This window comes from Callospermophilus lateralis, assembly GCF_048772815.1.
Source record: "Callospermophilus lateralis isolate mCalLat2 chromosome 11 unlocalized genomic scaffold, mCalLat2.hap1 SUPER_11_unloc_1, whole genome shotgun sequence".
Taxonomy (NCBI): domain Eukaryota; kingdom Metazoa; phylum Chordata; class Mammalia; order Rodentia; family Sciuridae; genus Callospermophilus; species Callospermophilus lateralis.
The window spans coordinates 2,158,993-2,184,809 of NW_027510153.1; the positions used below are offsets into that span (position 1 = coordinate 2,158,993).

Below are 25,817 nucleotides of genomic sequence, written 5' to 3' on the forward strand. Positions count from 1 at the left end.
GGGGGGGGGCGTCCACTGGAGTCCCCAGGGACAAGAGGCTGTGCTAAGCATGGCATCTGCAGTGACACTGCCCTCTGACCGGGTGCACTACTGACCCCAAGTGGAAACCCCTTCAGGGGAATTTCCGTCTATTTGGGAGCAGACCTGTAACCAACCACTGTGCTCCATTATCATACTTTGAATTTTCTCAGTGACTCTGAGGACATTTCTTGTCCCTGCTGTTAAATTAGTACCTAAGAGCGTCTAGTCTGACCCACCGTCTGGCCCTTCAGGGGAAACCCTCGACCATCTCAAGCCAGGAGAGGGTGATGGAAGCTGAGGGTGGATGAGGGGCCATGAGGTCCAAGAACACAAAACAACAGCATGGTGACTGCCCTGAGGACCACAGCGTGGGAGACACAGGGGGACCTAAAGCTGGGGTCAGCCTTGCCCTGCCTGGGGATGGTTGGGCCACAAGCTGCAGCCCTGGCCCTCCTTGGGCTTGGTCCCTGAGGCAGACGGACAGGAAGACTCCAGTGCCTAGTGCACAGTAGGTGTTCAGGAAATGTTTGATGAGAAAATAAACATTAGCTGTTTGTATGACTCCCAGCTGGGCTGTGTGCCCCGGTGCCTTTGAGGCTGCTGGGCAGGGCTGAGCCCAGAGGGTGGGGCAGTCTGCTTCTGCTGCAACTCGGGTCTCAGGGGACTCAGAAGCAGCCTGCCTGCACAGGAGGCTGAGACCCAGGGCAGGGATGGCACCTCTGCCACCTGGATCCGGTGGGGAGCCTTGGAAGAGCAGAGTCATGTTCATTTCCGCCTCAGCTGCCTCTAGAAGCCTTGGTCACCCCTGAACACCTGAACAGGCAGAAAGCTTTGGCCCAGTAGAACACTGGGCATTGAAATGGGGGCTGGGGGGGTGGGGAGAGAGTCTTGTCATTCAAGATGCTGACAGGCTACTGAGGATGGGGCCCCAGGGTGCAGAGGATGCACGGTGTATGGAGCACCAAGGTTTAAAGCATTGACTTTGAAATTATAAGTAAAAAAGGTCTGAGTTGACATTCTGGTCTTTTATTCTGGACACTTGTGCTGTGGATCTCAGGGAGGTGTGCAACCTCTCTGACCCTCAGTGTTTACCTGTTACCTCTGACACCCCCTCGTGAGCACTGTAGACCCATGGGTACAGAAAGGGCCAGTGGTGTGCCCTAGGTTATGGGAAGGCCATACCAGGCCCTGCACTGGGGAACCTGACTCAGCTCACCTGGTGCCAGACCCAGGTCTCCCCTTTCCCATGCCGTCCTTCTCAGGGCAGAATTCAGTGGGCATAAATCACCTGGCCTTTTAGATGGAAGGGGAGGTGGTGGACCCAGCCTGCTGTGAGCTGCTGGGGGGTCTCCTTCCTCTGGTTGCCATCTCATGATGGCGCTGCCTGGGGCAAGTCACATGTCTGGGGAGGCCCAGGTTCAGCATTGACACCCACTTCTAAAACTGACGGGGACCTGCGTCTCAAGGGACCTTCTGGAGCACACACAGCTTGGGGGTGCAGCCCAGAAGATCCCCCAGAGCCCCAGAGCCTCTGCACTCACCAAGGGCCCTGTGGGAGCCTGGGGTCCTGGATGCTGCCCCAGCAAGGGGCTTTCTAACTGGGGAGAGCAGGCCCCTTTCACGGCCTTCTCTGTACCCCAGACACAGCACTGGGCACTCGGGGGCAGCTGGCACATGCTACCAGCATGAAATGGAGTCCTCCTCTGCTTCACAGGCCCAGCAGCGAGGAGGAACACAGGGGCAGCTCAGGGCAGGCCAGGCCAGTGGAGGACAGGGGGACACCACTGCTCTGCCACACTCAACTCCCTGGGTGCACGGGTGCCTGCGGGTCTCTGCCTCTGCTCTCCTGTCCAGTCTACACCATGCAGGCTCCCCAAGGATGGCGACTCGCAGACCCCAAGGGCCCAGGCCACACATAGCTCCCACCCTGGTCTCTGCCAGGGACCTTCCCAACAGCAAGTCTGCTCAGGGAAGGACAGGGAGGAGCAAGGCCAGCCTGGTGCCATCAGCAGGACCGACGCCAGTGAGCTTGGAGGTCAGCCTCACAAAGCATGAGGCTGGGCCCAGGAAGTCGCAGGCCCCTGAAGCTCCCCTGGGGACAGGAAAACATTCTAACTATTCTTGAGACTTTCACAACTCAACAGCAGCTTGAGAAACTAGAGACCTCCTGGGAACTGTTGGAACTTCGCAGAAAGTGAGGAACAAGAGTGAGCTGCAAGCACTGGAAATCCTCCTCCCAGAGCTGGGGAGAGTGCCGGGCAGCGCGGGCATCTTGCTCACCGTGCAAACCAGGCAATCTGGGGAGTGGCATACACCGAAGGCTTATGATGTGAACTTGAGGCTCTCTGATGCCAGTCACGGGTCAGAAGGACACACACCCAGGAGCACACACCCAGGAGCTCGGCCCTCCAACTTCAGCCACAGCCCACGCGGCCCCTGGGCACACCTCCCCACTTGCCCTAGGGCTCACTGTGCTGTCTCCTGCCGTGGGCTGCACGGTGGCCTCCGCAGACGTCTAAGCTCAATTCCCCAGGGCCCCTAAACACCTCCCCTTGCTTGGCAAAAGGGAATCTGCAGGTTGGATCCTGAGGAGGGGGGATGAGCCCAGATATCCAGGGCCCAGTGTCATCAGGAGCGTCCTCTCAAGAAGCAGAGGGTGAGTCAGGGAGGACCGTGTGGTCCCGAAAGCAGAGGCAGGCAGAGGTGGAGGGGGACACAGCAGGAAGACAGGGAAGGGGCCAAGAGCCAGGCTGTGGCCTCCAGCAGCTTGGAGAGGCCAGGACACAGAGTCTCCTCAGAGAGGAAGCCCCACTGAGCCCAGGGAGGCTGAGCAGGGACTGTGGCCTCCAGAACCTCCCGTAAGAAACCTGTATGGCTTGAAGCCACTGAGATGGGGGTGACTTGTTACCGCAGCCACAGGAAGCTCTCCAGCTCCCAGGCGCTGCTCTCCCGTCCGTCCATGCAGTACCCACACACTGGCCCTCTGGTGCCCAGCAGGGGAGCTGGCTGAGGAGTTCTGGGAACTCCTCAGAGCCACATTTTCCTGCCTGTCCACAGAAACACCGGCCAAACAGCATCTCTCCCCACAGGAGGCCTGCAGCCTGTTGTTGGGGAGGTGCACGGTCCTCCTGGGAGTCTTTCCTGAGCTGGTTGGCAGGGGGTGACCTCTGAGCACAGAGAGTTTCAGAAGAGCTCCAGTCGAGGAGTCACACACCAGCCCTCAGCCACACACCTGCCCTGCCCGGCTCCCAATTCCGACCGCCCTCCGTCTCATGTCTCATGCAGGTATACAGTAAGCAAAACCTTCCTGGCCCATGCGGGGGCAGGGGGTGCTTTTCCAGGCCCAAATGCCATTGGCACCCCACCTTTAACGTACCACCATGGGGATCAGTGCTGGAAAGAGGTGACAATCCTGTTGTCTTCCCAGAACTGGAGAATCATCCAGAGTCCTTGTCATGCCATGGATGGCCCAGGCTACTGGAGCCCCAAGTGTGGGACAGATTTGTGTCCCCTCCCCAGATTCATGTGTTGAAGTCCCAACTGATAGCACCTCAGAATATGGCTGTTTGGAGACAAAGCCTTTGAAAAGGTGATTTAGTTGAAATGAGGACATTGAGGTGGCTTTTGATCCAATCTGTGTCCTGCCAAGAGGAGGAGGCCATGCACAGAGGGAGGACAACATCCTGAGCCAGCAGGAGAATGGCCTCACAACTATGGAGAGAAGCCCCCGGAAAAGTCACCTGCTGGCGTCTCCATCTTGAACTTCAGCCCCAGAATGCTGTTCAAGCCACCCAGCTGGTGGTACCTGTCACGCCAGCCCCAGTACACCCTGCCCTCCCTCAGGCCTGCCCACATCTCAGCAGAACACCAAGTGTCTAGTGATAATGGCGTGCACCCAGAGACACCAGGGCTCTCAAATGCACAGCCCTCAGGGGCAAGGAGGGCTAAGGAGTGAGGCCTGTTGTCACCTAACTCAGATTCCAAAGTAGGAAGACAATGGAGGCCCACCCTGGATAGTGCCCACCTCTACCCTGACTTACCGACAGCTGGACCCTGGCAGAAGGCCCTGGAAACACCCGAGTCCTGGTCTCTGCCCCTGAGCTTTCTTCTGATCTTGGGTGTGGCCATGGCCACCTCTCACAGCCTCCCTCCATAAGCCCCTTCCCACAGTAAGCACGCACCTCCAGCCAGTGAGATGCCAACCTTGTCCACCACTTGCTCACCCACACAGGACACGGTGGAAAGAACAGACGGCGTGCTGGAGACGGGGAGGACACACACCCTGTAGGCACCAGTCACAAGGGTCCATCTTTAACTATGTTAAATATTAATAGAAGCACAACACCACCATGATTCACGCGACACCTCACACAACTAGGGGCTGCGGTGGGCACACCCGTGTGCAGTGTCTTCAGTACCAGGTCGTGAGGAACCTTCCATTTTGCTTTGGTCTGGGGTGATGGGCTAGAAAGCCACCGCCCAAGGATGGGATCTGTGCTGTCAACAGGAGCCAGGCCTCGACGGAGAGAGAGCAAAGGCAATAGTGTGGCCCCTGGAGAAAGGCCTGGAGGGAAAAACTGTGTCTGGATGGCACTGGGCAGCACAGAGAGGGGGCCTGCATATACAAAAGAGATCAGTAATGAACCAAATAATATTGGAAATAATACCTTCATAATACTTCTGTAAGAAGCAGAGTTACACGACATGCTATTCACATGCATAGGAGTGCATAAGAAAAACTCCTTGTTGAAATCATGTCTGACGTTGAATAGCAAAGTATGTATTGGAAATGACAAGTTAATTGGCAGAGAAATTAATCTGTAAAGGCATTGTGTCCAGAGAGGAGGCCTCGTCAGCAACAGGACTGAAGGGAACCCACTCAGCAAATGTGCCCACACACACGCGCACACACACTCTATATTCCAAATAAATACACACACACACTCCGGAGTGATATCTCCCTAAAGCATCCTGTGCTCAGCCCAGACTTCCCCTCTGGCGGCTGCTGTGAAGACCTTCTGCAAGAGAAAAGTGAGGATTGTCCCTGCAAGTAGTGATCAGGACACACAGCGCCTTCAGTAGCAGAAACAGCCCCAGCCACAGCAGTGCTCAGAGCAAGCTGCACCCCAGGCAATGGGCGCAGGACAATGAGCTCAGCATCCCTTTTGCAGCGGCAGGAAGACGATAGCAATAGGGTCAGATAGCTGAGCAAGTGCACATCCTGGTGCCACCAAAGCCCAGTTGTTTCACGCACGAGCGCCAGTTGGGTATGTAGTGTTTGCACTTTCTGACTCAGAAGATGGGACCTCAATCCGAGAACACGGGTTCACAGGAAGCTTCCCTTGACCACAGGAGTGCAAAGCTTCCTTGTCCCACCTTGGGCTGAATGCTAAGCAGGCCCAAGCATTCTTTTCCCCGTGACTTCCAAGAAGTGACAAGACCTTCAGTCCATCCATTGTGAACCAAAGCTGCCTAGAGTACTGGAAAATTCCATTAAGAACATTGCTCCTAGCAATCTCATTCCAAATTCCAGCATACTACATTAAGCCCAAGTTTAGCCTGTGCATTGTTTCTGAATCAGGATATCAGAATCTTGCAGCTCCTTAATGAGAGAGGAGCTGGAGAACTCGGATAATGAACTCGTTCCAGAGAGGTTCCGCGAGGGGCAGAGCCTGTAGCCAGCAAGGACCCAGCACTTGAGCCCCTTCAGTTCTCTGAGGCCCTGCATGCCTCAGGACTTCAGTCACTGAGACTCCACAGAGGGTTCAGCTCCTTGAGGATGCAGGATTCCGGCATTCAGCAAAAGTTCCCCTTCTAAATATAAACGGAATTTCTTGAGAAAACATCTAAAGAGGCAGGAGGGAGAGCTAGGGCTAGTCCAGTGCAGGAAGTGGTTTGTTAACGCATCCATTTTCTAGTTAAACGTGAAGTCTACAAGGGCAGAATGCGAGGCTGGAGATGAACAGCTGCCAAAAACAATTCTTTTCTCTTGGAAACTGTGAACAGGGTTTATTTCTGATATCACTGGAGAGCTGACTTGGGAGTAAGAAGAAAAGAAAAAGAGATTCCATTCTCAAAAGAGGTTCCGTACTCCACCCAGATGGGGTGAGCCATCCAATCAAGAGTATTGCAAAACCGCCGGGGAGCATGAGAAGTGTACGTTCCGGCTAGTCCAAGGTGAGAGCGCTGGTGCTTCACAGGATCCCAGGACTGTCAAACCCTGGACTCAGGCTGTCCTGGAGGTGGCTGAGCAGAGTTGGGCTGTGGCCTCCCCACTGCACTGCAAGCCCGTCCCTCCCCAGGGCTCCGGGTGCTCACAGAGCAGAACTCAATTCCTGCCCACCTGCAGCTTCCAGTGGCCTCCCGAGGGGCTCTGTGGGGTCAAGGGCTGAGCTACTGAACTTCACAGGAAATTCTGGAATGGTTCTAATTAACGGGTGCCTGGGGAGGAAAAGAAGATGGAGTCTCCCGGTTTTCTCCACACTGTGTGTAAAACAGTTCCCCACCAAGGGAGACGGTTCAAGTCATGCCAATGACAGGGTTGCTGAGCCCCATGCCTACAGCCAGGACTAAGGTTTCACTGTGTCTTCCACGCAAACGCTTCATCGGTGAGGATCTGCGCCAGCCGAGCATTGAAAGGCCCATAGAAGTCCTGCAAGATCTTCTGTGTGACCTGCCACATGGGCCCCAGGTTCCGGTCCTCTGGATGCCGTGCATTGGACGCAGGGCTCTTGGTCATCAAGGCCTCTTGCTTCTTACTTAGGGGCCCTGGAATGAAAGGCAAAGAATCCCATGAGGCCAGAGGCAGGGCAAGCGGCAAAGGGGACTGAGCAAAAATCCCAGCTCTGCTCTGTGCCAAGAAAGGGATTTCCTTCAAGAGGACTGTGTTTGGGGCTTCAAATTCCTTGGCTGGATCCATTTGGAGGAGATGGGGGAGGGAGGTGGAAATACCATTAAGAAACAGCAAAGGAATTCTGGGCGGTGTGTGAGGCCACCCTCGGGGAGTCCCACTGGTGCTTCAGGACAGGCACACCTTGGGGACTTGTCTCCAGTTCTGCTTAAAGGGCTGCTTTCCCCGGCAGCAGCCTGTTCTGAGCACTGTGAACCCTGCCAGGCACAGTCCAGGGGCTTAGTGTCCTGCTGGCTAGCAGGACATTTCCACGTGGGCTCCTGATGCCAAGGGGCCCCTTTTCACCTGTGTGTCTGGCTGTGAGGTGGCCATGGGGGGTGCAGGCCACCTGTGCCCAGAGTCCCCGCTGGCTGCACCTCCACCCACAGCAAGTACATCAGTGAGGAGACGCCTGTGATGAGCTGGCAGGGCTGCCAGCTGAGGCTGCCACGTGGGCCCAGGCATGGGGACACAGGATGCTTGCTGGCTTCAACCCACCCGTCATTGGTCAGGCCTCTGGAGCCCGGGCTCTCGGGATCTGGACAGGGTCCTTAGCAAATCCCAGTGCCCTAAGGTTATGCAAGATAAAAAGTGGGCCTTACTGCCCCTCCTAAGGACAAGACACAAGCTCATTAAGGTGAGGGAGTCTTCAGGTGGCCAAATTTTTAAAAATGAATAACTGGTTCTAGGCCTTAGAAAGAAAAGTGACCACACTCCAACACATTACCAGCTCTCCCAAAAGGAGAAAGAAAATCAAACGACCCAGTGAGGCAGATTTATTTTAAGAAATATTCAATTAACAAAATTCCCAGGCAACGTCCTTAGGGCTGCAAGACCTCGGGGAAGGAGTCGGCCCGTTCTGACCCTGCCTCAGCTTTGGCCCCTATCTTTGGATGACACCTCCCCATGGACAGCATACCCCACCTGTGTGTGTCCCTGCCAGCCATCGCCATGGGAAGCAGTGTGGCCTGGGGCACAAAGTGCCCTGGGGACTTGGGCTGGTGACCTCAAGCTCAGGGTAGGCTCACCCTCCCAGAGCTGTGGCCAGTGGCCAACAGTCACCAACTCTGGCTCCAGGGATCCCCAGCGACTCTGAGACGGTGCAAGGGCCAGTTCCCTCCTCCACACCCCATGCCTTCTGCAGGGATATTCCAGCCACCAACATTGCCCTGTTGGTCCTTCAAAGCTCTGACCACACACCCTTTCTTCCCACAAAGCTTTTACAATCCTTCAGCAGCTGGGGTCCCCAGTCGTCAGCACACACCTCCGTGACAATAGTAACCTCCCCCCATGTCACGCCACAAGTTACTCAATGAGTACAGCAGTGGCCTCGTCCTCTCCTTCTGCTGGAAGGCCCCCTCCTCCACCCCAGAGACTCCCTCAGCATGCCAGGCACAGTGCCCAAGTGGCTGGTGCTCAATAAACAGGCACTGACCTGGCCTCTTTGTAATTCCCTGGGCTTCCCAGCTAGCCCGTCCCTGCCCGGCTTGCTGTGACTGTGCTTGACCCAGAGAGTTCCCCAAGAGCCAGCCTCCATGGGGCTCCCACTGGGCCCCATCAGTCAGAGCCATGTCACATACCCAGGTTCAGGAATTGAAAGACCCTGTGCATGGTGTACTTGACATTGGATGCGTGGTCTTCCAGGCGCAGAATGAGAAACTGATCCTTATGAAAAACAGTGAGCCAGTCCAGAAGGTACACGGCATACAGCCCGACTTGGAGCCTCACCTAGGACAGAGCAGGAGGGCATTATTTCAGGAGGCATGTTCCTGGCTCTCTAAGGCACTTTTCCAAAAGCATTACGGCCTTCATAATAAAGCAACCCGGGAGAGTTAGCCAGTCCAACAGTCGCCTTCAAGAGAGGTATCTGAACACAACGTGCCCTAGCATTACCACAAAGAGTCTGTACTATGTGGACAGAGAATTTCTACACTCTGGCTGCACTGAATCCTCACCACAGCCCCACAGGAGCGCCATGTCTCCACGTGGCTGGTGAGCACTGGGTGTGGGGAAGAGGTCAAGGCTGCAGCAACCAAGGAAGCATGTGCTCTCTGCATGACATCCCAGCCCTCTCCCTGCTCCCTGAGCAACCTCAATGTCCAGCCCACAAAGGCTGTGGAAATCCACGGCAGATGCTCTCAGACAACCCAGGCAACATAGGTCATGAGCTGAGCACATGTGGATGTGACTGGTGCAGAAAGAAGCCCACAGGCCCCAGGCCCTTCTCCAGTCCACCTACTCACTTCCTGGTCCTCATCCTTCTGTTCCTTTCTCTTGTGCCAAACTGCAGCTGTGCAGTTAAGAGTTAACCCAGAGAAAGGTCTGGCCTCCGCCCTTGGCTGCTGGGAGGTGATCTCAGGCCCTGGAATGCGCTGCCCATCAGGAGTATCTTGGTTTGCCGGAGCTTTGCCATGGACAGGCTAACAAAGTGACCAACGATGGGATGCTGGGCTACAGGTAGGTATCACTCCTGACCCCTGGAGGGACTGGAGACCAACAGTCACAAGGAAGTGAGTAAGAGAGTCCCAGTAAGAACTCAGGGCACCAAGGCTTGGTGTGACAATAGTCCACAAGTGCCATCACGCATCCATCATGGCTAGGGGGCAGGAGCACTGCCCATGGCTCCCAGCGGAGAAGAAGACAGGGCTCTGCACTGGAGCCCCTGGCCCTGCTCATGCCCTTCTTCCCTTGGTTGACTTCAATCTGCACCTTTTCCCTGAAATAAATCGTGACCACAGAGATGGCCACCTTCAGTGTGCCCTGTGAGCTTTTCCAGAACATTAGTGAACTTGGTGGTTTGGGGATCTTCTCCAGAACTTGCAGTGGCATCAAAACAAAGGCAGTGAGGGCAGCCTCCTCCCCACCTCCCTGTCTACACCCCTCTCCCTTTGTCCATGCCCGTTGCTGTCCTCCTGATACACAACTCCTGACCGGGCCTACACACCCACCCCTTGCCTGGCCACCAGCATGTGCTGGCCGAGCAGTGAGCTGGTCACCACCAGCCCCAACCAGACCCCTAGAGCCCTCCACACAGAGGTTCTTGTCCAGTTTGACCTTCTGGCTCACCCTTCCACCTGGAGCACCTCCCAGCACTGGCTCCTCCTAGAGTTTAAGGCTCATTTAGGCTTCTTGCCCTTGACCCTGAACTCCTTGAGTGCGGGGTCAGTGGCTTCAAGGAAGGCCATTAAGCCTTCCTCTGCAAGACCTGTGTCAGTGCCCAATATGGTCCTCGGCAGAACTGCTGAGCTCAGTTAACAATCAGATGAAGAAACATTTGAAAAAATTGTGCAGATGCTATCAAGTTTCATATCTTGCTATTCTTTTTCCATTTCATTATTTTTCTAACGATGCAGGAAGATGGGAAGGGAGGAAAGCAATTAGAGGGAATAGAGTGTTGTCTCCAAAATTCATTAGCTGCCTCCAGCCCACAATTCCTCACTCCCTATACACCAACTCATAAAAAAGACCTCAAGCTGGGCAGGAGCTGTGAGGAACGAGCCTGCATCAGCCTCAGAAACGAGACCGTGTGGCCTCCAAGGCGAAGGAGCAGGCCTCTTGGAGCTTTTCAAGCCTCTCTCCCTGGCATCTCACAGGCTTCTCCCTGGGGGGAGAACAGACTAATGAGGTTTATCGCTTCCAGAGAGCCTGGCTTTGCAACTAGAGAACCTTCTGGAAGGAAAGTGGTCAAGTGTTTGTGCAAGATGCTGCTCCTTAAGAATAGCTGTAGCCTGTCCCTGCACCTGGCCACAGTGACAGAATATTCTCTGAAGGTTTGTGTATATCTGGTCAGAGTCCCTCCAGTGTCCTCAGGGGGCCAGAGTCCTGGGGCCATGTCCTGCAGTGGGGCCCTCTTGATGGACTGGGCTGTCCAGGCAGGGAGCATGCAGGCTTCCTGGGCACTCAGCTGCTCCCCAAGGGACAAGCTCCCGAACTGCCCAGCCCAGCACCCCTCTTCTCCCACTCCAGCCCTGTCCACTTACAGCCAGTGAAGGTTCTAGGCACCCTGGGGACATTTCTATTCCTATAGCATCACCACTATGACTGGGAAGCACAAGGACACCCGAGACAGCCCCACTCAGAGTTCCAGCTCCCTTGCTTTGCCCATGTAGGGTTCAAGTCTAAAGCACACAGAGAGGGCCCCGGGGCAAGAGCACAGTGCATTTAAAGTGGAAAAAACCAGAGCTGAGAGAAGCCTTGAAGTTAGGGGGCTGACTGACTCCATGTCAGAAAGTCAGAGAACCAGAGGGAGAACAAGGTCAGTGGTCAGCACCCATCAGAGCCACGTCGAAGAGCAATACCTCATGCATGGGGCTTGTTCCACCACAGGGAGCCCCAGGAGCATAGCATGGCAGGAGGCTGGCCAGGCCCAGCTTCTGCCCAGATGCACTGAGTTCTGTGTCCCCCACTACAATTCAGATGGGATCTCGCACATCCCCACCCCCCCCCCAATCCTCCCAAACTCCCTGCACATTCATTTATTCATTTGTTCAGCTGGTGTATAGGTAGCAAGTTCACACCATGTGCCAGGGCCCTGCTGCAGGCAATGGAGATTGGATGCTGCTTCACAGACAGCTGTGGCCTTGTGGGGCTCCAGTTTAGTGCAAGGGACACAGTTAACCTGACCAAGGACTAACATTCGAAATCGCCAATGGTGCTACAGGCTATGGAGAAAAATTACCAGGTGGAGAAAGAACAGGAAGTCAGGCTGGCGAAACACCTGAAGGGCAAGAAGCCTCAGCAGGAAGGGGAAGTGCACCCCAGGGAGGAGCAGCCACCAGGGGTCCAGGGTCCAGGTGTAGGACACACCCCCAGGCAGGCCTGCTCCATGGATCAAGTCCCCTTGCAAAATTTCTGACACAGGATTTCTGAGGGGCGGAGTCTGCACATCAGGCAAGTTTACAGGGACCACACCTGTGAGCCCTGCTCCAAGGCAGAAGCCCTAGCCAATCTGCAGATCTAGAAGAAGAGAGTAGGCTGTGGCAGTGACAGAGAAGGAGGTGCCACAGGGAGGCAGTGAAGTCACTAAGAGGTAACAGGGTCCCCACAGGTCCTGAAGATCTACCCCTGTCCTGTGGAGATGTGCTGGGATTTGCAGCAGGAGAGGACTTCTCTTCCTATCCCAGAAGTGAGGCTTCCCCAAGATGAGCCAGACCCCCCTCCCAAGTTCTGGGCTCCTCCTCCTGTGTGCGGACTCTCCGGGGACAGAGAAGAAGGAAAGATGAACCCAGGACTTGCTACAGCCACATCCATCCTGTCCACTGTTCTGCACCTGCGAATGTCCCTTTGACCACTGGTGCCTGCTTAATTGTCACTCCAGCAAGACATAAAATGGAAGTTAAAAGCACAAGGCAGGGGGGACCACCCTGAATTCCTAAGACCACCAGACCTGGGGCTGAGTACTAACGTGAGGCTAGCTCTGGGCAGGAGGGAAACCATCTGTGAGCCTCAGTACGCCTATCTGTAAAATGGAGAGGAAGTGGACCCACACACCACCTGGCTCCCAAGCCCACCTCTGCCCTCTGGGTCTGTGGTCATCTGAACCAAGTCACATCTTCTTGCCATATTACAGAGCCCCTGTGAAGGCAGCTGAGGTTCAGGCCTGCTATCTCTGTGCCCCACCTTTGGATAAGGCAGCCTAGGTGACAAGGCAGAGGGCACGAAGCCTCTCCAGTGAGTGCCACTGCCCTCCGCAGCAGTCTGTGCCCCACATGGCCATGTCAGGCAGAGGCTGGCCCAGCCACACTCTGGGCAGACAGTGGACTGACCTCACCGGGGAAAGCCACCTGCTGAAAACTCCCTCCTGGGACCCAGCAAGGAGAGCCGTCCCCCAGTTGGAAGGTGCCCAGTTCGCCACCAACAACTGTTAGTGCAGGAGGAAGTCTGGGACCTCCAGGATGGCGCCTTGAGGGAAGGCAGGGAACAGACCAAGGACCAGGAGGAGACCCTGCAAAGACGGTCAAAGTCACGGGCAGGGAATCCTGAAACCAGAGGGACAACATGTGCTGCAGAGAGGCCCTTCAAAACTCTGGGGCTGGCGCCTCCTCTCTGCTGAGTAATTGCTGCCTGTGCTTTCAGGGCCTCCCTAAATGGCAATCCTGTTCTCTCACACAGGGAGGGGACTGTAGGTGATGGGGTGATGGGCAGGGAGGAAGCAGGGAGCCTACTGCGAGAGCCCTCATTGTTCATCCAGCTTCTGCATCCCAGGATATTGGCTCCACAGCAGCCTCTGCTCAGAGATGGCCGAGTGCATTTGCATATTAAGATGCTTCTCTCTGGGTTTCTGTCCTAAAATCCCCTCCACAGTGTGCCCCGAATAACCACAGCCAAGTGGCCACTCTGCACGGGGTGGGCCGGGCGTACGCACAGGCATGGCGGCGTTGTTGAGAGTGTTGTTATAGATGCAGGCGCGCAGCAAGTAATCCAGCATGCAATTTTCGAACAGCTGTAGAGCTTCTGTCACTTTCTCATGGAAGTCGTCCGCAGATTTATTCGAACTTGCAAAGTAGAGATAGTCAGAGTACAACCTGTGAATGCAATAAATGGATGATGTCACCATCCGCCCATGTGAAATCACGCCATGCGGGTGACAAAGAAAATCAATGTGCAATTACATTATCTGGTTTTGTTCATTAAGAAACAACCATTTCTCTGCCTTCCCTTGCAGAGGAGCCCCTCCCTGGTTCCCTTCTCGCCCACCCCTCATGTGCCACCCCTCCTCCCCAACCAGACAGGTCTGCGCTGGCCCGAAACCACCACCAGCAGGATTTGCAAAGCAGGCTTCCCGCCACCCCAAGCCCCCTCAGGCCAAGGCTCTGATTTTACAACACCCCATTACAGAAATGATCAGTAGCAAAAAGACACCATGAAAATGGTTATGCTCCTTCCCATCCTCTCTCCTCTTGGAGGAACACAGGGTGCTTGCAGTATCAGAGGCCCCTCTGAAACTCCTGGCTCTTCTCAAAGGCATTCCAAACTGTTTTTAAAAAGTATTAAATGTGTGCTCCTAGGTTCACAGGAACCTGTTTTTAACCCAACTTCCAGGCACTTGCACACAGCAGGGGAACACCTGCAGGCTGGGTATCCACCCAGGCTCTGCTCTTTTCCGGGACTCCACCCGCACCCCTACCCACACTGGCCTCCAGAGCTAGTGGTCTTTCTTGACCAGATTCAACTTCTGGCCACCATCTCTGTCTGGTCACCCTATCTTAGTAAAACTCCTCTGTGAAGGAAAAGACGGGGGAGGCTAAGTTTTGGGCTAAGCTTCTGCCCTAGGCTCAACAAAGACCAAACCAGAATGCAGTCCTCCAGCCAGCTGCCTGGGGATCAAACAGGGCTAGAAAAGCCTGGTTTTCCAAAACAGAGTGGACTCCCAGTGACCAATCAAAAGCAAAAGGGGTTCAGTCAACCTGAGCCTGAGCAGAGTCCCCTCTGCTTTAACCATAGTACAGAAAGTGACCTTGGAGTAACCGACCCACTTCCCACTTCTGCTGGACACTCTTCTGGCTGTCGTACCCACCCCTGGGCTCAGCTTCTCGGGAGCCTGGCTATTACCAGAACAAATGCTGCTCCATCCATGAATTCCACTCACAGAGCTGATTGGATCCTTAAACCCAAGCTGCTGAAATTTGTTTTTCAGGCATTGCTGAGCTGTTTTAGCCAGAATCTCCCAACCCCCAAACTGAATCACCCTCTTCATATGATCAGGGTCCTCGCTGCCCAGATGTCTGATCTCCTGGCCTGTCTTCAGCAAGATTCCAATCATCTACTTGAGGCAGAACCCCGTTCCCTTAAGTTTCCCTAGTGACTTTCCACCCTCCACTCTCTGGCTGTAAAATTACCTTTTCTGCCTGCATTCCAGGTTGAACTCCATTTCTCTCTTCCCCTACAGACTTCCAGCCTGGCAGAAACCCTGGTAGAGCCTCTCTCTCTCCCTTGTGGCAGGCCGCCGAGGAGCTGCCTCCAAAGGAACTGCAGGTTGTGAGCTTCCTGGTCTTTTGCTGTCTCTGCTGCAGAGAGGGCCAGGACGCCCCTCTCCGGCCTTCATGATTCCTCCTCTCTTCTGGCACACGCCTTCAAGTGCCCGGCAGCTCTTCCTAATGCCTTTGGCCCCCACTGTGGCTCCTTCCTGGGACAAGTGGCTGGCTGGCCTCAGAGTGGCACCAGGGCTGCGCACAGGGCTTCCCTCTCCTCAGCTCCCTGCTTTCTATGCCTCAGCCCCTGTCCTGGCTCTCCTCTTCCCAGGGCAGGCCACCCGCCAGTCTCGCGATGCACATGTATCTGGGGGTGAACTGCTGCACTGCCAGCCCCCTCTCCCCAACTCCCACCTGGACTCACACACCCCTGCAGAAGCAGAAGCCTCGCTGGCTGGCCACAGGGCTCCTTCTCACCACCCTTACTTCTCCCCCACTGCCATGTCCTTCTTGGGGGTAGGAGGAGGTCTTCTTCACCTCTGAATCCCCTGAGAGCTCCTCCCCCTCCAGTGTCCACAGAGGAGACCCCTTTGATGCCTGGAGATGCTTGGCAGATGCCCACAGGTTGCCTAGAATCCAAGCACACCCTAGCGGCATCTTGTTGAATCTCAGTCTAGTCAGATCCAAATCCCGATAGGATTTGTCTCAAAAGGAGTCATTAAACATACTCAGGAACTGGTGAAAAGACTGGCCCACCAGATCCCACAGGCACTGTCCCATGATCAATCCACTGCCACATCTGCTGTGCTAGTGTCCTTCAAAATCATGACACGCAACACCCCTGAAATCCTGCCCAGGACCCTGCAGGTGGGGCCCAGGTAGAGCCTACAGGCTGACTGACAGAAGCCAAAATCAGATTTGCAAAGACCCCGATCAGTCCTCTGTCTGGGCACAGCCCAAGCCACGATGTCAGTGAAAGTTCACAGACGCCTCTCAAACCCTTAATGAAACTCCACATACCAGCCTGAGCCTGGAGCTCTCACCAAGGATGCCACAGAGCTGCCCGAATGGTTTGGTGGAACTAGATTTCCATCACTTAAATCCCATCACAAAAATGCAATCACTGGCTCAAGGTTTCCATACTGAGAGGTTTTCCCCTTGTAGTAATAACATTTCTTGTGCACATTTGGCTCATAAATAAAACAAGAGTATGTAAACTGGCCTCAATTTTAGACACAAAATAAATTCATGAAAAATCTTCTGATTGCATACAATTCCCCGGAGAAACCTGGGACACGTACAGCGTCCCAGGCGAGTGTACCCCCAGGTAGGTTTTCATCTGCCTGGGGTGTGCTGAGGTGAACTCATAACCCTGACCAGGCAGGGCACTACCTCCTTGGCAGGGTGAGAAGCCCTCAGTCCCCTCCAGGTCTACCCACAGCTGGGCTGGGCTTCGAGAGTCCCTGGGCATCACTGCTAGGGCCCACGCCGGGGTCCTCTGCATCCAACTGCATTGGCAGACACCCGAGCAGACGCGAGTCCCCATAACAGATGGCCACTCCCTCCGGACCCAGATTCTGTAGCAGGTTCAATATAACTACAGACTCGTCCATGTCCTAATCCAGGTACCTGGGTTTGTGAGCTTATTTGGAAACAGGGTCCTTGCTTGTGTAATTAAGTTGAGGATCTTGAAATGAGATATGGGTTCAGGGTGAAACAGAGAGGAAACACCATGGGGCATCTAGGCAGACAGCACGCTGCAGCCAGGAGCCAGGACATCAAGACCACTGGAAGTCACTGGCAGCAAGGGGCCTGGAGGAGACGCTCCCCAGAGCCGCCCCAGGGAACCAACCCTGCAGGAATCTTAATTTCAGACCTCCAGTCTCCTGAACTGGGAGGGGACAAATTTCTATTGTTTTAAGCCACCAAGGTTGAGGTGATTTATTAAACAGCCCTAGGGAATGAATAGATTCCAAACCCAATCTCAAGGGAAACAAAGGATTGTTGATTAGACAGCACTATCCCACCCAAGACTTAGGAATCGCCGCCTCAGGTGTGCAGAGGACTCTGGCCAAGTGGCCAGACTTCCCACCAGGAACCCAAAAGGAGGCAAGCACAGCAAAGGGCCCTTCCTTCAGGGAGCACTCTAGGTCCTCCTGGAGAATTAGGCTAAAGAGCCAGGCGCGGTGGTGCGCACCTGTAATCCCAGAGGCTGGGGAGGCTGAGGCAGGAGGAGGGTGAGTTCAAAGCCAGCCTCAACAGAAGTGAGGCGCTAAGTGACTCAGTGAGACGCTGTTTCTAAACAAAATACTAAATAGGTCTGGGATGTGGCTCAGTGGTCGAGTGCCCCTGAGTTCAGTCCCCAGTACATACCCTTCCCCACCAAAAAAAAAAAAAAAGAAAGAAAGAAAATGTTGGGAAGGATGGCAAAAATCTGGAGCAGGCACAGGCATAAACATTTAATACAAAGAGACAGATCCACACGTCCACAGTTTAGTCTTTAAAATCAACCGCACAAAGATGAACTAGGGGAAAGAGACCAATGTGGAAAATACATAGGGGTACAGCCAACTCAAGCTCCTGATGAACCACCACGGCATGGCAGGAGCACCTGTGCACCCTTGGGATGCATTAATAGAGACACAGGTGAGGAGAACATGGGAGGGTGGAGCAAAGTGACAGGCACGAAGGGAGCCAAAAGTATAGGCAAGAGCCTGTGGAGCTGGGTGCCAGATGGTGAAGGACAAAGAGTGGATTCCCCTGGGGAAGCAGAGACTCAGCAGGAAGGAGACCCCCTCTGTCCTCCTGAAGGACTGACCAGTGGGTAGAAGACTCAGAAACAAAGACCCATTTCATAAAAGGGAAAATTTCTCCAGGCAGGGCAGTGGCCCTTGACAGTAGCAGCAGCAGCTGAGGTTGGAGGGGTGAGAGCTCTGGGGCAGGGTGGGGCCCCAGGACCCCTGCACCGCAAAGGAATGGGCCAAGCCACACAGGCCTGAGCACAGGCCCCTGCCACAGCTTCTAAAATAACCACAGTGCAGAAGGCTGGGGATGGGTTGGGGCCCTTGACAGTAGCAGCAGCAGCTGAGGTTGGAGGGGTGAGAGCTCTGGGGCAGGGTGGGGCCCAGTGGAGCTGACGTCAAGCCCTGAGTTTGGGGACTGCCCAGCCCCCTCCTGCCAAGCCACCACTTTTCCTTCCCCAAGCCACCGGAACAGATGGTGTGACAACTTGGCCAGGACTGTTTGGAATCGCTGTTGGAAACAGTCCGTTAAAGCAAAGCCAGGGGCTCAGGGGGCAGCTCAGTGGTAAGCACTTTCCTGCATGCAGGATGCCCTGGGTCCTGTGTCCAGCAACTCCAGGGCTGAGAGCCGTCCACTGTGGAGTTGAGTGCCTGCAGCCCTGGGCTTCCAGCCAAGTGGATGCTAGTGGCCCAACATGATGCTCTAGGCCCGGCACTGGGCACCACAGATGTTCTCACAGCCACCCCAAGATCTGCCAGCCCATCTCCCGCAGAGACGGACATCTGGTGAGGTTCAGGAGCCCCCGGAGCTCACATGGCTCAGGAGCAGCCCAGGCCGCCTGACCCCAATCCTGACCCTGCAGGCCATGACCTCGGCCCTCCTTGTTCAGGGGAGAAGGCAATTCCATGGCTGAAGAGCTCAGGGCCTGAGATTCTTAGGTTTCACTTGATGCTTCTGTTGCTTCAGGTACACAATGACTTGGAGGCCAAAGTCTCCAAGTAGTTCTGTTTTCTCACAGAACTACTCAGAAAGTCCCAGGAGGCTGATAAACAATCACAATGGGTAACAGCGCAGCCACCAAGCATTCAGTGTGAATGTGAGGACCTCCATTGCCACGGTCAGGAAAGGCAAGTGTGTCTGTGGAATGTCACACAGCGCACCTGGAAAACTGGCAGCAGCCAATAGTGGGTGTTCTGGGGCCTCCCAGGGGTCCCCCACCGACCCTGCATCACTTGGGCAGGCCGGCGGGCACAAATGACTGTGTAGCTCAGGGACTCCAGCTCTTGCCCCCATGGATGACAGGTCCTGATGGGCCTTCCCTCTACATGGAGGCTTTGAGGGACAGCTCAAGGTCACTGGAGCTGGTGAAACCTCTGCGGTCAGCCTCTGCCCTGTGGTGTCTCTGGACACACCCTGCTGAGCAGGGACACACCACACACCCCCTCCCCGGGCCAGCAACTCATGACTCCCAGCGCATGACGGAGCTGGGCAACCCTTGCCGTCCAGTCCCCCCAGCCAAGTGACAGTGGTCTTCCCAGGCCACCTCAGAAGGCCCGTAACAAAGTCACTAAGGTCCCGCTTCAACTCAGAAAAGCACAGACTCCCCGTGGCCTTGAGCCGGGACATGGCCTGCAGTTCCATCACGTGTTTCCTGAAGAACCACACTTGGAAGAGGACTCCGCAACTGCTGCTGCCCTCCTGGGCTGGCCACCCGCTGTTCCCAGAGCACCCATCTTGTGGCTTCTCAGTGACACTCATGGGATGGCCACATTTCCTCACCCATGAGCTCTGACACGCTCGTGTCCCCACCTCCCCTCCTCCCACTCCACTGTCTGGCGCAACATGAAGGTCAAAATAAATGTGATCCCAGGATCGAAAGCCAGACACCTGGCCACACTCTTCCCCTTCAGGCCACTGATTGAGAACTTTGTGACTCTGAGTCAGGGCCATCAATAATGACTATATATTCCTTTCTACAAGGAAGAAAGACCCTTTCACATGGCTGGAAAGGGAGCCTTCTGTCCCCCTGAATCACAAGCCGTGACTATCTCATCACAAGGCACAGTGAGGTAGGACTGGTCAGCCAACTCGCTGGGAGGAAATGTCTATGGCCACCGAGGGCCAAACACGCAGGTGACACTGCTGAGGCTCACTTTCTGCCAGCTAAGAACATCCGTGTTTGGGCCTAAAACACATGTAGACTGGTGCAGAGCTCCCGGGCCACTGGGGCCATGGCAGTGTCTTCTCTCCCCACAAGCCAAGGCTCCTACACACAGCTGGGCTCCTCCCGCACCTTGCCTTCCATCACATCCAGTGGAGATGGAACCTCTCCGGCCGTACCAAGCATCCCTGTAACTCCGAGCAGCTTGTGGGTTGCAAAGCAGCCCTCACGCTTCACCTGTGATCCTGACGATGTCTCTACAGGTGAGAAAACTAAGGTGCACGGAGGACTAGCATCTCCCCTGGACCCCAAGTCTGGCTGGGACCTTCCAGCCAAGCTGTGGTCACTGCATTGCAGGCACCCCAGGCGGCTCAACTCTCCCTGCTGCCCAGAGTCCCCTGCCCAGCCCTGGCCTGTGGGAACACCTCTCCCAGCTCCATGTCTTCTCAGGTAGAGGAACAGTGCGGCTCTATCCCTGTGTGGCGGGCCTCACACCTTCCAGCAGGGAACAGCCTTTTCCAAACAGTTCCTGTGGGAAGACACGGGGTGGCCCAGGGCTTTGCAAACACATCCCCAAAGGAGCAGTGTTGGAAACTGGGGGTCTTCCAGTGTGGCGGCTTCTCTCACACCAATAACCAAGCAGGGCCCCTCGCCAGGTGCCACCCACCCAGAGCGGTCTTCAGAGAAGGGCCTTGTCACAAGGGCCCCGGTCGCCACCCATCACCCCTGCTCTGTGGACTGAGGACACCCCCTGACCCATGGCAGCTGGACAGTTCAGCCCTATTAAAGTGACTTCAGGCCACTTCTAGGGCCCCTAGAGAGGAGTATTGGTGACACCCAAACAGGCAGTTCCGAGCAGCAAGACACCCGAGATCACCAGGAACTCAATGGGCAGCAGCTAAGACAGTGCCACGCTCCTTCCAGACAGTGCCTGGCCGCAGCTGAGGCCCAGGGAGGGAGCACTGGAGGGAGGCAGGGAGGGAGGCTCAGAGTCCGTGGGCCTCCTGTCAGCACCTTCCTCTCCCAGGCTGCCCTCCTAACCTCCTCTGGAGGGACCAGGAGTTAACTGGCAGCCCTGGGAAGAGCCTGCATGTGAGTACTTGACAACTCTGCCACGGAGTGAGGGCTACAGGTGTCGGGGGGCCGGCTCCCTCTACCAGGACACATCTGCACACTCACTTGGCATTTCCAGGCCCAGAGAGGCCCCGCTGCTGGAGGAGGGCTTTGGCACAGGCTGCACAGCCAGAGGGTCTCGCCTCAAATCAGAAGTGTGAGCAGCTCAGAGGCACCGCCCGGCTTCCTTCTGCCCATGCTGGTTCTTGTCCTGGGGCTGGCTGGTGTCTTGCTCCCTGCCATGCAGAGCCCAGCAGATGAGGCTCGTCCTGGTCAGGCACCACAAAGACTGGGTCTTTGTTGCCCACCGAACTTTGCAAAACTGGAAGGTCATCCTGCTGATGGCTCCAAGCCCAGTCCCCCAGGAACTGCCCTCAGCTGAAAAGACGTGGGGAGCGTCCCAGGCAGCCCAGTCCAGTGGCTGATGGAGAGGAGAAGCCTCAAACGGGGGCATCTCGGAAGTCCATCCTAGCTCCACAGTGCCACAAGGGTTGACTGTGGTCTCCATTGTGACTGCATCAGAGCCCCACCCAGCTTCTTGTGTCCCCAATGCAGCTAATAGGGACTACGCCAAAAGTACCCCCAGAAGCCCCCGGCACAGGAACAGTGGAATCAGAGTGTGCATCCTGGCCACCAATACAGCCCAGGGTGAAATGCCTGGGTGATGGAATCCAGCCTCGCTGCACATTAACGGTGCGATTCTGGGGAGGTGACTTAACCCCACTGAGCCCAGGCACCTCACCTCTGGGCACATCGTGACCGCCCTCTCACCTGCTGGCACAGCCCAAATGAGGACATGTCCAAAAGGCAAAGCCAGGCCGCAGCCCAGCTAAATGGATGCTAGGTCATTAATTTCACAGAGGACTCTCCTGCCCCTGACTGTCGCAGACGTCATGAAGGTGGTTGGTATGGATGGGAGTGCCCAGGTACCTAAGGCCTCTGGCACATCAAGGGCGCTCAACAGAGACTCAGGGAGCATCCTGTTGGTTATTATTGTTACTACTACTGATGCATAACAGTAGCTAATAATTATATAATATTTCCCATTGGTCAGCACTGTTTAAACACATCACTATATATACTAAGTCATTTCATTCTCAATCCTAAAGGTAAAACTATGCCTCCCATTTTACTGAGGAGGAAGTGAAGCTCGGGAGGTCAAGTAACTTGCCCAGGCCACAAAGCCAGTGAGCAGGAGAGCCAGGGTTCCAGCGCAGCCAGCCGGGCAACACGCCCCTCTCATCTCCAGCCCCGCACACCTCCCACGCATGCAGGCTCTCTGCATCAGAAGCTGCTCCAGCACACGCCTACAGCTCTCTGCAGACCCTGTGAAATCAATGAAACTGGGATTCCTGTCTAAATACTAGCCCGTCATTACCGTGTCCCCAAGAACAATGGCCTATAAACGGATGCACTTCATTAAACGCCACCTTCCCTTCCTAGAGTCTTCTCATACGTCGATTAGTCATTTAACCAGTCCAGGGAGCTGTCTAAACATCAGTGTTTGTAAGCAGACCAAGAAAAACAGCTACCCGGTTCCCAGGCTTGAGGGACTGGGTGGAAATCAAGTTCTACTTCCTAATGGAACTGAGTTCTCCTTCCTGGTGGACCCATCACCACGGAACGTGAAGACCAGTCATTCCGGTGGTGGCCCTTGCTGGGCACTGTGCTAAGACTACATGCAGAAGCAAAATGTAGACACCATAACCCCTCTAGCAGGTGGGGGTCTCTAGAATGCAAAGGTCTCTGGAATGGAGAGGAATGCACGGAGTTCAGGGGTGGGGTGCGGGGGCACCATCTCCCAGCCATTTCTTCACATTGTATGGGGTGAACCCCTCCCCTCAGTTAAGCAAAATCTACCACCAGCTCACAAATGAAGAAGCAGGAGGCTAGGAGAGTGCATTTGAAAAGAGCTGTCTTTACCATTTAAGAGAAGAATTAAATGAAGAAAATCTGCTTGTAATTGGTGGCTTCTTTTTAATTAAGTGAGCCAATTTAGCATAGGAATGCATTTTTTAGTTCTAAATTGCAGCAATCTCTTATGGAGAGAAGCTTGGAACAAGAATTCTTGGCCGGCCTCTGCCACATGAACCATCCTACCCACTTCCTCCCATCATTCCTCTATTTTACTGGGGTGGGGGTGGGGGTGGGGGAGGCCTTACCCTTTATATTCTTCTCCAGAAACTTAAATGTGATTCAGCCTGGCTCCCAAGTCCAACATTTTCAAACTCCCTTATCTTTGATCAATGATAGAAATAAAGGCTAAATGGAATTCTAAAACTAGACATAATCCTCTCCCTCACCAAACTGATTTGCAGAAGGAAAAGAACAATCTGGACAGATCCAACTGCCATCCAGCAGCCCAAGGAATCTCCTATTGCAGAAGGACAAGGTCACAGAATGACTGAAGTGGGTCAACGGCCCAGGAGCCAGTTAGACTAATGGGAACTCAGCTCTGAGCGTTTGTTTCTTCATGACCTAAGCACTCGTATTTATCATCCTTTCTGGCTGGGATGAGGACAGGGCCAGCCACTTCAGATAGCCCTTGGGTCACAGGCTCAAAGGAGAGATTCCTATTATTGCACATTTTATAGATGTTTAAGAATCCAAGAGACAGCTGCTGCTCACAGGGAAAACATGCACATGAACGTCCAGTCCTGCTGTGGCTGGAAGTCACTCTTCCCTGGGCTGCAAAGCCCTGCACCAGTGTCCTGAGCATTGGGTGGGGAATGCCGAGAGCCAGGTGAAAGGTGACTGACCCTGAGGCATGGAAGTGTGAAAGGACAGTGACTTGCATCTGGCCAATGAGATACAGGATGGGCTGTCACACCCGTGATCAGGTTGCAAATGACCACCACTTCTGACTGGCCACCTTGTTCCTTGCTTCTCTCATGAAGCCAATGGCCACATTTGAAAGCCTGGTGGCAAGGGCCTGGGAGCAGACTCCAGTTAACAGCCAGCAAAGAGCAGGGGTTCCTCACACGGGGGCCAGCAAGGACTGCTGGGCATCACCGCTGCCCCACCGCCTGCCCTCCTGGCCTTGGCCCCGTCACAGTGGCCATGCCAGAGTCCATGCCACTCCTCTGCTCCCAGGGGGCAGGCACAGGACCACCATATAATACTCAGCACCCAGCACAGCGCCCAGCATGAGGCAGGGTTCGATAAGTGCTTAAACTGACCGAGTATTTCTGTCAAGTTGGGGACTAAGGAGTGAGAAGCCTCTGCCTCCCGTTCCTAGAACAGGGTGTTTGTTGTTGTTGTTGTTGGTGGTGGTGGGTTTTTTTACGGCTTCTGGAAGGACAGCGTGGGCCCGAGCCTCCTCCAGAGGCCGATTTGGAGCTGGGGCTGGGAGCGAGTCGGTCAGGTCCTGCTCCTGCTGAGCCTGGACAGCATGGCTGCCCTCCCTGCCCAAGACTCACCATGTGCCCACTTCCCCCCTGGCTTCCCCGTGGCCCACCTTCCTTCCTGTTCCCATAACAAGCCCTTGCCCAGCCTTGAAGCCCAGCCTGACCTTGGCTCCACCAGCTCCATGGCCCTCGCCACTCAGGGTTGCTCCCTCTATCCCCTCTAGCTCCTGTTGAGTCTGCAGGACCACGACAAGCCCTGGCCATACCTATCTGCAGGGCCAGCCCAGCCCAGGAGTGCCAATCTCCCCAGGCCAGAGAAGGGATGGCACACACTCAGGCCAGGCCAGACCAACTATCCAGAGAGCTACCCACGCCTGCTGCTCTCACTCTGGGGCCACGAGGCTGGGCAGTCTGACGGTCCTGAGAAGGAACCAGGAGAAGTGGCAGGAAGACACATGGTAAGCAGAGGCACAGGCCTGAGAACGTCCCACCCTGTGAACTTGAGCAGGGGGCTGGGCTGCATGGGGGCCAGAGAAGGAGCAGCTGTGAAAACACCTCAGGACCTGTCCTCTGAAGGCCCGTGGTCAGGCAGCCCGACTGCAGGACAGCACCACCACTCATCAACCGTTCTGGGCCAGGGAGGCCAGCCTGCCCCCTGAGGAGAGGAGCCCAATTCCTGCCTCGGCAGTGTGGGAACTAGCAGGTGGGACATGGCCATCCCAGATCTGGGCAGATATGCTCCCAAGGCTGGGAGGTGTGCAGAGAGTGAACTGCCCCATGGCACGGCCCAGCAGGCTCCCTCCTGCCCAGTGCCAAGGGACGGACAGCCCAGCTCTCCCCTGACAGCCCACTCAGAAGTGTTCTGAGACTCCGCAGGAGGGATGTGGAGGTCTAGAGGATGTGGACGTCCACTCAGCAGGGTGGACTTTCGAGCAAGCCCTCCAGTGGCACCTACGGGGCCTGCACAGGAAAGAAGTCAGGGCGAGAACACACCAGGATTTAAATGGTAGTTATCTTGGTGGGGGACTATAGGTGATTTAATGACAGTTTTTTTCTTTAAAGTGCTTCAAGGTATTTTCTAGTATTTTCCACAACAAACATGACTCCTGTTAGAATCAGGGCCAGGATGTGAGAACTCAGGTGTGCGTTTCCAAGGGCCACTGAGCCAAATCACCACACACAGGGGCACCTAACAACAGGAATCTCCTCCATCACTCAGGGAGCTGGAGTCCGGGGCCAGGTGTTGGCACAGCTGGCTCCTCCTGAAGGTTCCCAGGGAAAATCAGCTGCACCTGTCTCCCTGCCTGTCTCCCTGCCTCTGCCTTGCCAATCATCCTTGGCATTCCCTGCCTTGAGGCTACAAAACTCCCACCTCTTACCTGGCATGCACCCTGTGCCTTAGGGAGGGACAGCATCCCACCAACACAGTTCAGTATGACCTCATCTTAAGTACGTCTACAAAGACCTTATTTCCAAATAAGGCCACAGCTGTAAACACTGGGGCTCGGGACTTCAGAATGCCTTTTGGGGAGTCCGACTCAACCCATAACAAAATGTAGTTGGCCCAAAGGAAAACAAGACATGAAGGGCTATGACCCCATCTCCAAACATCTGGCAGGTTCTCCCAATTTGGA

At 55.1% G+C, this 25,817-nt stretch overlaps 1 protein-coding gene across 1 annotated transcript; it reads right to left on the bottom strand.

Annotated features, from left to right (window-relative positions):
- Window positions 1-6,598: 6,598 nt before the first annotated feature.
- Window positions 6,599-13,337, bottom strand: LOC143639863 (carbohydrate sulfotransferase 15-like). Its single transcript, XM_077107897.1, has 3 exons — window positions 13,275-13,337; window positions 8,491-8,638; window positions 6,599-6,789 (listed from the first exon to the last, which is right to left on the bottom strand). Exons 1-3 carry the CDS (start codon window positions 13,335-13,337, stop codon window positions 6,599-6,601), a joined length of 402 nt encoding a protein of 133 aa, XP_076964012.1.
- Between the last annotated feature and the right edge of the window lie 12,480 nt (window positions 13,338-25,817).